Genomic DNA, 13822 nt, shown 5'->3' with positions numbered 1-13822 from the left:
TAGACAGCCTAAATCAGTGAAGGAAGAAGGACCAAGGAGATGAGCATGGATGTGGACAAAGTGGACAGGAATGAGAGTTTTATCCTAAGGTAGAGACTCTCTGCTCTTTCCTAGATGTGTGCTCCTTAATGAATTTAGACAGGCAAATTCTGGGTTCCATGTTTCAGATTCCTCCTGGGAGGGTCCACTCAATTGAGCATCACTCCTGTCTTTCAAATAAAGATGATACAAGTTCTCTCATGGGGTAACTGAGGTCAGGTAGTAAGATCATAGGTTTTGGAGTCAGACACCTGGGATTAATTCTGGGAATGTCACTTACCAGCAAAAGCTTCTCTAAGTCATGTCCCTTTTAAACAGACAAAATAAAAGTGCTTATCTCATGTTGTTTTAAGGATTGGATGAGACAATACGGATAACCTAGCACAGTGCTTGACAAGTCTCCAAAGAAGGATAGCTAAATCAGTTGCAGTCACCCTTCAATTCAGGAGACACTAGGGTTTTTGAGAGTCTCCCCCCCCTAAATTTGGATCACTATTGCCAGAGTTCTGGACTTTGTTACTTTCTATACCCATGAAATCTCATCCCTGGGCCCTGGTGTACACATATCCTTCTAGAATAACTCATACCTGTGATGCCAACATTTTCCTGAGATCCCTGTCATGCTCCATCATTAGGGTTAATAGCACCCAAGGACATTGCTATTTCATGGTCTTCCTGGACCCAGTCTAGTCTCTCACTTATGCTGATTACTTCTGCGGTAACATGTGGATTATGGAACCTGTATGCTCTTCTTTCAGGTCATGTCTCTGCTAGTCTCTCCTGATATTCCCTGCTTTTCTAGCACCTCAAACTCAATATAACAGTTTGGTGTCTGACCTTGAGACCACAAGTTGACTTGGAAGTTCCAATTCCACCATCATATAAACACTACATCCTGCAGTCCAGGAAAAGGAAGACACACAGTTTCTGTCCTTTACAAAATGAGGATGGCTGCTCATTTGTAGAGAGAATGAAAACAATATCAATGTTTTGCTGATGGGTCAAACCTATCTTTTCATTTTTTAGCCAACCCAGTTATCCTAGAAAAACATCCCTAATTTCCCTTTCTTATTTTATCATTCATTTTCTCCTCTTGTAACTTTGCACTTCTCCTTTCTACCCCTCTCCTCTACTCTGATATGCTCTCTTCCTCTCCTGTTTTTATTCTCTTTTCTTCCCTTTCCTCCCTATGCCTCTTTTCCTTCCCTTTTTTTCCCCTCCTAGTTGGTATATATGATTAGTGGAATGGAGAAACAGGAAGGGAAAGTAGTTCTATCTTCCCCTAGGTCAGCTATGCATAGCATTATATGGCATAGTCTATACCTGGGGCTCTGCCCTAACCTCATTGCTGTCCAGTGAAGGAGAGTGATTCTCCCCCAGGCCCATAAACATGCAAGGGAATCTGTAAGCACGGGGCTCAGCTGAGCCAATGATAGTTAAGGGGTTTTTTCATTCTTTATGCTTTACTTTGAGGAGATAGAGTCAGTCTTGGAAAAAGATGTTTTAGGTACACCAGGACTGGATTCATGGAGGAAACACTCTCACTGTTACCATGACAATGTCCATGCCCCCACCCCTTATCAATTCATTAATCAAGACACCTAGTATTTGCTCTTTCAGCCCAATCCTCTGGAGTAGCTTGGATTACAACATGGCTAGTGGTCATGGTATGCACTGGTCTTGGGTTCCTATTGACCTGAGATGAACTCTCCTAACTCAAGAGTGAAACTCCAAGACTGCACGATCTTGCCTTCATCAGCAACCATGCTCTTAACCTGGACAGAAGCTCTGGCTCTATGGGATGGAGGAAGACTGTCATTGAGTCATCTATAAGGATCTTCAAATTAACTTTTTAAAAAGCATCGTTAATGTTTTATTTTATATCTCTTAGTTGTTTTCTAATACAAGTGTATAGATACATATAATTCTTCCCCAAAAAAATTTTATTGATGTCTTGTTTAAATAAATATTTGATTTAATGGTCAAAGTGGATTCCTGAAGTTTTCCCAAATCTGTCAGACAATGCCAGCTCCATTAGCCTGGATAAATGAGCATCGAGATACAAATGGGAAGAACGTGGGACTGGAGGCTCCTGTGTGTAAGTGTGGCTAAGGAATTAATTTGTGCTGTCTCTGACTCTTGCTCCCATGTCCATACCAGTCCTCCTTGGGTTTCAGCACTCCTAAACTCCCTCTTTGCCAAGTTCTAGCTAGCCTTCATCCCTGTGGTTTGCTTTTTCCTGGCCCCTCTGAGAAATATACTCGTTAGATATCCTGGGAACATGGGGTCAGGCTTACTGAGTATGCAGCTTCACCACATACAAGGGTCTCTCTCAAACTTTTCAAGGGGAGCTGAGTTCCCCCTCCTTTTTTCATCACTCTTGCTACGTGGGCAGCTTTTCAAGTCTGAGTTGTGCCATGAGATCTAATAAAACTATTAAATCGGCAAATTGTTCCCACTAGGGTCTTCCATTATATGAAGGTAGGAGGCCCACCACTGAGATAACACCTGGAATTTTTGCATATTTCTTTTCCTCTAAGGCTCCTGGAGGAAGTGGCCTGGAGCTGAGAGAATCAATAAAGGGTGGGCTCCCCCTTCAGGGAACTGCCCTACCACACACCACTTTCCCTTTACACCAAACTAGCCTTCCCTACATCCAGTTCTCTGTGGCAGAACAATGCTGTGTCTTCACCAAACCCTTTCATTTTCTTCCAGGGCTGTGACTGAGCCATAGGGGTGCCCAGACATTTAGTCAAACATTATTCTGTGTGTGTTTGTGAGATTGCTGCTGTGTGAGATTAGCATTTGAATCAGTAGACTGAGAAAAGAAGATTACCCTCTCCAATGTGGATGGGCCTCATCCAATCAGTTGTTGGCCTTAGTAGAACAAAAAGTCTCATCTTCCTACAAGTATGGGGGAACTCCTACTTGACTGCCTTCATGCTGAGACAGTTGGTTTTTCTCAGGGAAACACACACACACACACACACACACACACACACACACACACACAGAACAAAAGAGCATTTCTGGGGGATGCAGTAAGAGGAAAGACATGTCACTGCATATCTCAAGTTAGCATGTCCCTCAGTTGCTGAGGAGCAGATACACCTCTCCAGGCAGCATATTTCTATTGGTTTCTTACTTGGAAACCTGAGACCAGTCCCACTTCAGACAGCAACTGTCTCCTGCCTCTTCCATTCCACACGGCAGTGCCAGATAGACAATTTGTGGGGCTCAGCGCAAAATGAAAATGTGAGACCTCTTGTTTAAAAAGCAGTAAAAAAGCGTCATTAAATGTACTAAAATAAAGCTTTTCCCTTTCTTCTACAACCTTCGTCTACTCGAGATGATTTTTTTTAATTTGCTGTTTAATGTTCTACAGAAAAATAAATTAAAATTCTATATCATATTATGAATTTTACCGTTTATATCGGGCAATGTCAGTTTTGAATGAAATATAAGAACATTTAATTTGTATGTGGAATTATTGAAAGTACTCAATTTATATTTTGTAGCTAGGCATATATATTTTGTTCTTACCAAAACAATGGAAATACTGCAAAACCCTAACAACTGTTTTTATTTTACTTCTTGATGCACACACATTCTGCTAACACTGTATAGAATACAGTGGCTAACATAACACAATTTATTTGTACTTGCTTTGAGTCTCACTCAATTCCTATATACCATGGGTTCACTGGATTCTGTACTAATGGGTGTACCATGAATGCTACATGTGAATGGAGCAACAAGGAACAGTAGTTGACATGCATACTGCACACATATTTGCTCATGTGCATGCTCCATTGTTTGAGAGGAGTTTAAAATACAAGTTAAAAGATAAAATTATTAAGAATTTCAAGATGGTGAAAGCAGAGTATTAAACAAAGTGCAACACCCCTCTGAGAACCGGGCCCTGTTTGAACAGGTCACATGTTCTTGAATTCAAGTTTACCTCAAGGACGGACACCTGATACCCTAAGCCAAGACAATTACTTGTCTGGGAGTTCTAATGTAGACCAAACCTGAATATCATGCACTCCCCATCCCCTTATATATTTTCCTATACATCAAACTTAGTGGGCAATTCAGCAAACTCAAGCCATTTGTCTTTGCGCAGAAGATATTCCAGCATTTGCCCAAAGTTCTCTCCATGAACTGGCCTGAGGACAAATTATTCCATGTGGTCCCTCAGCATGCTCTGGCCACCCTGCAGCAGTGCCCTCTGCTGGCTCCCACTGTAGCACATTTAAGTAAAACTTAAATAAAGCCTTGGGTTAGATCAGTGCTTCTCAAACTTTCATTTTAATTGCAACAAATCACCTAGGGGTCTTGTTAAATGAAGATTCTAAGTGAGGACCAAGGTTCTACATTTCTAATGAGTTACCAGGAGACTCAGATGCAGCTAGCCACACACCACCGTTTGAGCAGCAAGGCACAAGACCTCTCCAGTCTTCCTGATGTTCTGTTAGCTTTGTAGTTCCGGGTCTACGCATGGGACTTGGTTCTTTCCTCCACTTCCTGCCCTCGTTGGCTTCTGGATATTACTCTCCTTCTCTTCTCAAATTAAAATTTCCAGTGATCTTTCTGAGGTTCCCATGGTCCCCTGGTATATTGGCTGTATTTCTAGGGACCAACTTGTGTCAACAGGGACCAACTTGTGTGAACAGGTAGCAGCACTAGGTGACACATGGAAGGTTTGCAAGGCCAGGAGCACCTGTGAGCTGAGAGACTGTGGCCTTCATATCTGGCTCTGCACAAAGAAACAGCTTGAATTGAGACCTAGTATGGGACCAGGTAGGGGCCCACATAAATTAGACCTGGACCCTTAGATAATGAATTAATTAATTCCCTACCTATATTTACTGAGTGCCTGGTCACTCTGTGCTAGGAGATACTTAATGAGAACTATCATTGATGGAGCCTGTCTATGTGCCCAGCTCTGTGCTGAGCTCTTTACCCCAAAGCTCTCCTTTAAAGAGTGGGGCTGGGTATTGGGAGAGAAAGTCTTGTCAAAATTCTTCCTTGGGGATTTCAATCTTAAATGGCTTCCTTGACTGTGTTTATTCTATACAATTCTTGCTAAGACTGAAGCAGTCTTACAAAGGTTCCATCTTTCAGACTCACTTCTTGTCCATGAATAACAGGATCCACCACCTCCAGTACTTTTGGGCTATGGTCAAGCGCATTTGTTCAAGGGGTAGACCCTGAACATGGAGAGGTGTGCTCTCCCCTACCCCCACCTCCTCCTCCTCTCTCTCACCACCTTCTCAGGAGGAGGAGGAGGGGATAGATTTGGTCCAGAGCCACACACACCAGTTGGAAAGTGGAAACCACAGGCCCTTGTTCTCTTTCACTAGCTGCTATGCCCAGCCCCTTGTGCTCCAGCATGGCAAGCTATAGCCAAGTTCTTTTGCCCAGTCTCCTTCTCTTGACCTCTTAGTTTGTCCTCCTCTCTCATTCACCATTTTCTCTCTTTCCAAATTTCTGTCGCTCTTATTTTCTGTTTCCATCATCTTCTTGTATCTTATTCTTTCTTTCCTCTATTTCACCTCACCCAGCTGATACATTGTTTTCATCACTCCTGCTTTTTACACTGAGCCCTTGCCGTGCTTGGTTCCACCACTGATGTTTCATCTACCCACAAGAGTATCACAGACCTTGATAGTTAGTGCTTTAGTTGTTTTTTCCTTCCTTGGTGAAATAGAAAATATGTTTCCCTCAATAAATGCTTCCCAGCCCAGTGACCTCTGTGCATGGTAGCCCAGCTTGGGCAGAGGCTTCCTGTGGAGAAGATAGCACAACAAACACATTGGTTCATTGTCTCAACAGATGTCTGCGATGGGAGTCTTGATGGGACTTTTCCCAGTGCCTCAAACTTAGATCTAGGACAAAGAGATTTCACATTCTAAAAGAGCTACAAATAAACTGGGGATAGCACTACCTCTAGGCTTAGAAAGGGCTGATCAAACTGATTTTGCTACACCAGCAATCACCCCAGCACTCTTCACCCCAATTCTATATAAATAGATGACTAGAGAAAGAGGAGAAAATCATCAGGATAAAAATCGTCGGACTTAAGAGAGATCTGTGGCTTTTCTTTCTTTCTTAAGAATTAGGTCACCTTTTCACAATGCCAAATGAAAAAGACTCTGAAAGCACCATTGGAGAGATTCAAGGAATACAGGAGAAGTGATGATCAATGTCTTTCTCCTTGGTTTGGTATGGATCCATCAATTTTCCCAAAGGTAGAAACATGACATTGGAGTTAGATGGGGAGAAGCCTGCATACCCACTGCTTGGTATGGCAAGGATGTAGGAGTTTTCACAGAGAACACTACAGATAGTAGCCAGTCTTCAGTTGTCTTGCCACCTGGCCACCAGGTAGGCAGATCCCAGCAGCACTCTTTAGTCAAGAGCTCCCTACCCTCACTAACCTTACTGTGACCCCAAAGACACACATGCACTCCATGAAGGAGCCAACATTCAGATTTCTGTCAGAGAAAGCATTCACAGGGTATCAGTATTAGAGAAACAGAGAAAACCAACAGCATCCAGGTTACTGAGAAATAGTTTGGCCCTCTCTGCCCTGCCCTAAACCACTTGAGAAGCTGGAACTAGATGAGGTAAAATAAGAGGGGAGGTTAGACCATAACTCTCTCTCTATAATAAATTTTTGGGACATGAGACAAACTTGAGTTAAAGGGAAATTTTACATTGAGATGTATGGTCAAATTACTAGAAGCGATAATAATGAAACTGAGGGATTTTCCCAAAACCTCCTTAAGTGATGGAAAGCACATGTGACATAGTCCTGATGTGAATGAGGGGAAAAGAGCATTCTTTGATGTTAGCTCCACCCAAACAAGTTCATATTGTTTGAAAAACTGTTTACATGTATTTATTAAGCAGCTGCTATGAGTTAAAGATCATTCTAGATTCAGCACTGATAATCACAAACACAGTTCTTGCCTTCATGCAGATTGTATTTAAGTCTGGAAGCTAGCCCTAAAGAAAATAAGTAATTTAATTTCCAATCATGACAATGCTACAAGTGTGAAATATGACAACTACTCCATAAAAGAGCTAGTGAGGACTGAGTGAAGATAAATCAGAAAGATCTGATCTAGTTTTGAGGGTCAGAGAGAACTTCCCTTTGAAATTAGAGATTGATTAGGTAAGTCAGGGGAATGTGTGTGTGGAGGAGCCTTCAAGAAAGAGGAAAGGAGGATGAAGCAGGGTTGTTCTGGAAGAAAAAACATGCTGGTTACTGGAGACATGTAAATAAAAAAGTATCTAAAGAAAGTGATTGCAACATTTCTAGATGTCAGACAGAGAGCCGTCTTGAGTTGTAGCTCTTGAAAAATTAACCGGTTCTCAAAGAATCAAATGTTTCTTATAATTATTTAATCTCGCTAGAGTCAGGGTCAGATCAATGATAAAAAATCTCTTTTCCCTACTATGACTGAGTCTTGTTTATTTCTTAGGAAAACTAGTGGGAAATTCAGCAGCAAGATTTCACTAATAGGGAGACTCAATTAGAGTGGAGTGGATCCATTTTTCTCTCTCACCTTTTAGACTAGAGTTTAGCTTTCCCCACTCCAAAATCAACTTTGAGCAAAGGAGAATTCCAATCAGCATCAAGCCAGAGTCAGGACATTTGTATTTGCAAAAGATGAGAAAGGATTGAAAGTATGAAAACTGCCTCTTGTATCAGTTGGTTGTAAGCAAGTTACCCTAAAAGGAAAGGTGGGGGAGAATTTCACTGAAAGGTTTGGGAATAACTTGAGGAATCGAGAAAAAAAGCTGAACATTTGCATTGAGGTGGCAAGATTTAATAGGTGAATTCTTAGGATTCTCCATCTGGAGGAATCATCTCCATTTGTTCTTTAGACTTGTAACACTCTAAAAATTGTTAGCGCCTTGGTTGTTTTCCATACTTGAGAGTTTATATGCAAATTCTTGTAACCGCTGATCCTCCTGGGATTTTGAGATCTGCTGGAAAATTTAGTAATAAACTTTATATACGTTGTTGACAGAGTTGGGTGTTCTTTCACTGAGGAAAACTGGAAAGGCATTAGAGTTATTATGAAAAAGGCCAGTAACCCCTCTCCAATCCCTTGTAAGGGCTTTGGAGAGATAGGTGAGGCTGGAGGAGAATAAGCCTAGCCTTTTATGAATTTCCAAATAGACTCAAAGATAGTCGTTGGGAGCATTGCACAGATCCCAGGGTCAACACCTAAAGAGACATTGCGCTAATTCCCGCACCCACCTCATCTTACTTTGTACCAGCACCGAAGACACAGAACTGAATTCAGGAAATACTAATTCAGGAAAAGGAGAAAAAGCTTGCCACTCCTGAGATTCAGACTGAGAGAAGACCAGTGTTCCTAAAAAAGTTAGAGAAAACATGGCAGGAGATGAGACTGGTTAGGACTGCAGGGGCCATGCTGGGAATTTTATCCTAAGGACACTGGCAAAGCCATTGATGGGCCTTCAGCAGGGAAGGTACATGACCAAGTTTGTATTGTGAAAGATTGCTCTCACTGATGTATGGAAACTTCCAAGGAAGTTACAGGTGTTGATAGAAGTGGTTCAATGTGACCTTTCTGCAGGATAAGGAGACGAGTTAGGAAATTATAAAATTTGAAATATCTCTTTGAAAAATTTTTGGATATTAACTTGGTAGTATTTTATCAATTTTTTTTCTAGATACAAGGTAATTAATGTAATGCAATATCAAAGCTTTACATGTAGATCCATGGGCCTCAGAAATAATTTTGGTAAATGTACATACTAATATAAATTTTATGTGTTTATATATGATGATAAGATAAATATGAATATATTTATATATTAAATAATTACATAATTCTATATAAAGGAGAAAGAAAACATGTTCAAAGTGTCGCAGAGAAAACTAAAGAAGAATTTGAAACAAAATCTTAAAAGCTGGTATTTTATCACAGCCACCTTTAATCCTTATCTTTTTTTTTCAAGTTTGAATTCTTTTATAACAAATTACCAACAAAGGTATGACCTAGGAACAGAAAATTAAATAAATCTCAGAATTTAAGTCCAAGAAACAAGCTAAATCACACATATTTTGATAAAGAAACTAATATTGAGATATTACCCAAATAAAAATTATGCACATGCTCAATTATCACATTTTGTATTTCAGAGAAGAGGCATTAAGGATTCATGCCATAAGTTTACTATATGTAAACTTATCTAGTATGTTGAGTTTAACAGTTTGATCCATTTCTCAAGCAGACTGTACCTCTTAAAATGCTCTTCACATCTGTTTCATGGATTAACTAAAACATCCTTATTTCTTAAGCAGCTGGTGTCTTACTATAAAGAAAGGTGCAGCAAATCCAGATCCAAAGTACAAAGTCGTTATAGCTAGCAACTGCCATTTATTTTCCACTGAAAATGGCAAATTCTTCCCTGGGCCCTCCTCATAGTGGCTCCTATGGACCACTGAGGTTGTGAACATCTGGATGCTCTGTCCCTACATGGTGCTGTTGGAAGCCCTGCAGATGGAGCAGTGACCCAAAGCTGAGGAAATGGCAAGTAGCACACTGAGTTCTCCTTTTTACAAGAACTTCAATCATTATCTTTTTTTATTGGAATATTACATGTGTACTGAAAAGTGCATGGTAAATTTCTGCAAAGTAAACATACCTCTATAATAAGCACCCGGATCAAGAAGCTTATTATTAACTTTTAATAAATATGATCGATGAGGTCTATTGTGATATTGTTCTCAGAGAAAAGAACATGAGCACATACATTGGTAGATGCCCTCTTCATTCTCCTTGACTGCCAAGCACATGTATAGGCAAGCACACATACACATTCACCTTTTCCTCATACATATAATTACAAAGATGTCCCCTCTTACATGATCGAACCATTCTCTGAGTTGCAAAGACTCCTAATTGCTTAGTAAATAAATACTTTTGTTCCTTTTTTCTCAAATTAACAAACCCTGATATTTAGTTCGACGTGTTACCCTTCACATCTAAAGCCTGCATTTCCAAGGCCTTTACATATAGTTAAGTTTTAGCCATTGCTAATAAACAGAAATTGTGTGGGATTTCTGGGAGTGAATGGGTAAGTATTTTCCATTTCTCCTTTTATCCTGCTGCCTGAGACAAAAATGGACGGACAGAGCTTCAATAGCCATTTTGGACCATGAAGACAAAGGCCACAAACTAAAAATGAGAGAACTACCATATCCTAGAGCTATCTCAGATATCATAATCTCAGGAATCACCACACCAAACTAAATGGCCTACTTCTTGTCATTTTTTTTTTTTAGTTGAGGCAATAATAAACATCTATCTTGTTTAAGGTCTTCTTTTCCAGATCTCTTAAACTCATCTCTTTCCAACTGCTTTATCATGTGTAGCCTCAAACGGATTTACCTACTCCCCAATAAGAACCATCTAAAAGTTATAGCCAACTCTGACACATAGAAGTTATACCATGAATACAGTCCTCTGAGTTCAGTTGTCTAAATGATGGCTATTATTCTTTTAGCTCCTTATACTACAGGCCAACCACACTTGAGGATCAAAATTGTAAATAAAATATTACCAAACTGAATTCATTAATGTAATAAGATATACCATAGGGTTTATCCCAGAAATGCATTTAACTTTTTGAAATCTACTTATGTAATTAATTATATTGGCTATTTAAAGGGGGTAAAGCATATGATCACTTCAATAAATGAAGAAAAACATAAAAAATTATAGCAATTATTTTAATCAACCTAATAGACAAGAATCCCCTTACACTGACAGAGAATTACACACACACACACACACACACACACACACACACACACACACACACACACATGATATTAGCAAAAATGGCAGAGTAAGGACATCTAAAAACTCTCTTACCCATAAAAACAAAGAGAAAACTGTAAAAAACAAAATAAAAATCAACTTCTCCAGAATTCTAGAAATTAACCGAAAGCTTACAGCAACTCAGGAGTGTTTATTCAAGAAGAATGTGAATCCCAGTAAGAACAATGAGCTTTATGGCATTTTATCTTGTTCTAGTTCCATTACACTTTCTCTAGCCTCTCTCTTGCCCTTAAAACCAATAGCTCCCCATCATGGTGAAAACCAACAACCTGGCAGACACTGGAGTAACAGAAAGGGGTTGGAGTATCCTCAAAATCTCATTTTCAGAGAATTGTTTATCTGGTGGTTCTTTGAGAAACCCCACTTGCAAGCCTGTCTTTATTGGGTCTGACTGGAAATCATACAGCGTGAAAGCCTTTTCCTTGGGGGGTATTTTCCAAAAACAATTATAGGCAATTGATTTACTTTGTAGCTTTCTGAGATGGTGGATAACAGTTTTTTTTAATTATTTTTCTGTTGAATCAATCGAGAAGACAAGAATGCTTCCATGAATAACTGATAAGTAGGGGTTATAGGTTGGCTGTGGCTCTGCAGTGTTCTGCCCCACAAATGTCTTTCCATTCCAGTTCCTAAGCAACAGGAGCACCTCCTTCCCCTGCTGTGCTATTCTTTGGCAGAGGGCAGAAATACAGAGCAGAAGGGGTCTTTTTCAAATACAAGTTTGTGACATTTCCATGCTCAGAATCTTCAAGGGTAGGCTCTTTAGAAGGCCTAAAGTCTACTCCCTACATGACTTAGCTTCTGTGAATTTCTCCTGTTTAATTTCTAGCCCAGCCCCTCCCTTGCAGCAAATGCTGAACTTCCTTACTACTTGCAGTTCCCCAAACTCACCCAGTGCCTTTGATCAAGTTTTCACACTTCCTGGAATCTCTCTCCCCTCCTCTCCTATTTTGCCTAACAAACTCCTATTTATTTGCCGAGATTCAAACCAATTATTGCTTCTCCAATGCCCCCAAACCACTTAGGGATGAAACTCTCTCCCTTCCCTTTACATCACCTCTTTCCATTCCATATGCGATAGAGATGATTATTACAGAGAAAATTTGGAAATCATCAGCAGGAAAGCCCATAAAATTTGCATTTCCCGTATTTTCTTCAATCTTGGAAGACCAAGAGAAGGAAGTGACATGACAAAGGCCACGTAACAAGTTACCAGCAGAGTTCAAGCTGGAAGTCAAAGATGCTTTCTCTTTCTTTTTTGATTTGCTAATAACTACTGGACACTCCCGGAGGCTTGACCCATTACCCTCTTAAGTTCATGAGGGTTGCCTAGATTCTCTCAAACCCCAAACCACTACATTTTGCATGGCCTACTAAAATGACAACATTGTAGGGCTTATTGGGAGGTAGAAAAAGCACTGGAACAAGAATATTTGGTCTCCAGGCTTATACCTAACACCTGGAACCAGAATTTGAGCCTCTGGAAGGCTACATTCTATAAGGGAAGGAACATAACCTTTTGAGCCAGGCAGTCTAGGATCTGAATTTCAAACCCACCAATGACCAGTTTTAGAACCTCAGGAAAATTAAACTTTCTAGTCTTAGTTTACCCACATTAAAAAAAAAAGGATGATCTTTTCATCAGGATTAAGTGAGATAGTCTTAGTAAATCATCCAGCACAAGGTCTGGCATACAGTAGTAAGAGCTCGGTATGTATTAGTTGCCTTCTTCTGTCTCATACTGTTTCCTCCACTCTCCCAGGCTAAGGAATAAAGACAAGACAAGATCTCTTAGCCTAAGCTTTTCCAAGTGTAAAATAAGAGGGAATTGATTATGTGACCTTTATCTCAAACAATACCTTCTTTCTATTCTTTTTGCTTTAATTTATCTTCTCATTCAGGACCCATAGACTCAGCACAAAACCTGCCCTTGGGTGTGACTTACACAGAAGAAATTTTGCTCTCAGGAAGTAGGTTGAAGATATCTGGGGAAATGCAAATTTGATGGCTAAATAAAACTTCCCTGGGTCTGATGATTTACAAGATGCTGCTGAGATATTTCAGTGATGATGTAGAAAGGAGAGGCCAGTCCTGCCTCAAAGAATGGTTGTAATTAGTATGTTTATGCCATAAACATTTAAACACCTACTGTATGTCAGGCATTGTTACATTGGGGAAACATGAATATAAATAGAGCAAAATGAAAGTCAGTCAGGGGGAAGGTACACTAACCTAAACCCAAGAGACCTGGTTTCTGGTCATGGCTTTGCAAAAACTGGTCATATGGCCTCTGGCAAGTCTGTCAGAGGTGTTAATCTCTAATTCGCAGCTTTCTGAGGGTGAGATGAGAGAGTTAGAGAGGTGACTTCTAGGGTTTTTTGTTGTTGTTTTTCCCTCCAGATTATAGTTCTTGTCTGAAATTCAGCTCTTTATACTCAAGTACTTCTGAAAGTCTCCTTCTGAATGAATCATAAATATGTCAACTGAATACATTTTATGCTAACAAACTAATCATTTACCCTTGTTCCCAATTCTGTCTCAAAGTTATCTGTATCTCCTATTCTTCCTATCTTAGAGAATGGCATTGCTGTATGCCTGGAGGCTATACCATAAGGCTATTGTATATAAGTCCCTCTCCTTCATAACTCACATCCAATCCATTACCAAACCCTGACAAATTTCCAATAGACCTTTTTCTTTCTTACCTCATTGTCATTTCTGTAGTATGGATTATTATTTTTTCTTACTATCTCTCAGCCTCTACTTTTACCTAAAACTTTCCAACACTACGGCCAAAGTAATTCTTCTAAAACAGAAGTATGATCATATCACTCACCTGCTTAAAAATCTGAGTGGTTCCCATCAAGAAGATGAACAACTTTCCAAGG

General features: G+C 39.9%; 1 protein-coding gene and 1 pseudogene across 2 annotated transcripts in view; one reads left to right on the top strand and one right to left on the bottom strand.

Annotated features, from left to right (window-relative positions):
* CD48 (CD48 molecule) overlaps positions 1-8085 on the top strand; it is a 38829-nt gene extending 30744 nt beyond the window's left edge. Inside the window, exon 4 of one of the 2 annotated variants that reach the window (XM_036235311.1) lies at positions 1645-8085. In XM_036235311.1, coding sequence (XP_036091204.1) covers positions 1645-1739 — 95 coding nt within the window. In that variant the 3' untranslated portion in view covers positions 1740-8085. The remainder of the gene's footprint in view (positions 1-1644) is intronic. The other variant, XM_036235312.1, reaches the window with a different exon arrangement.
* A 1247-nt stretch (positions 8086-9332) lies between these two features.
* Positions 9333-9568, bottom strand: LOC107508937 (annotated as a pseudogene).
* Positions 9569-13822: the final 4254 nt, after the last annotated feature.

Source organism: Rousettus aegyptiacus, unplaced genomic scaffold, assembly GCF_014176215.1.
Source record: "Rousettus aegyptiacus isolate mRouAeg1 unplaced genomic scaffold, mRouAeg1.p scaffold_m13_p_17, whole genome shotgun sequence".
NCBI classification, from domain to species: domain Eukaryota; kingdom Metazoa; phylum Chordata; class Mammalia; order Chiroptera; family Pteropodidae; genus Rousettus; species Rousettus aegyptiacus.
Note: the sequence above shows the minus strand (reverse complement) of the source record. Positions and strands in the feature narration are given on the sequence as shown.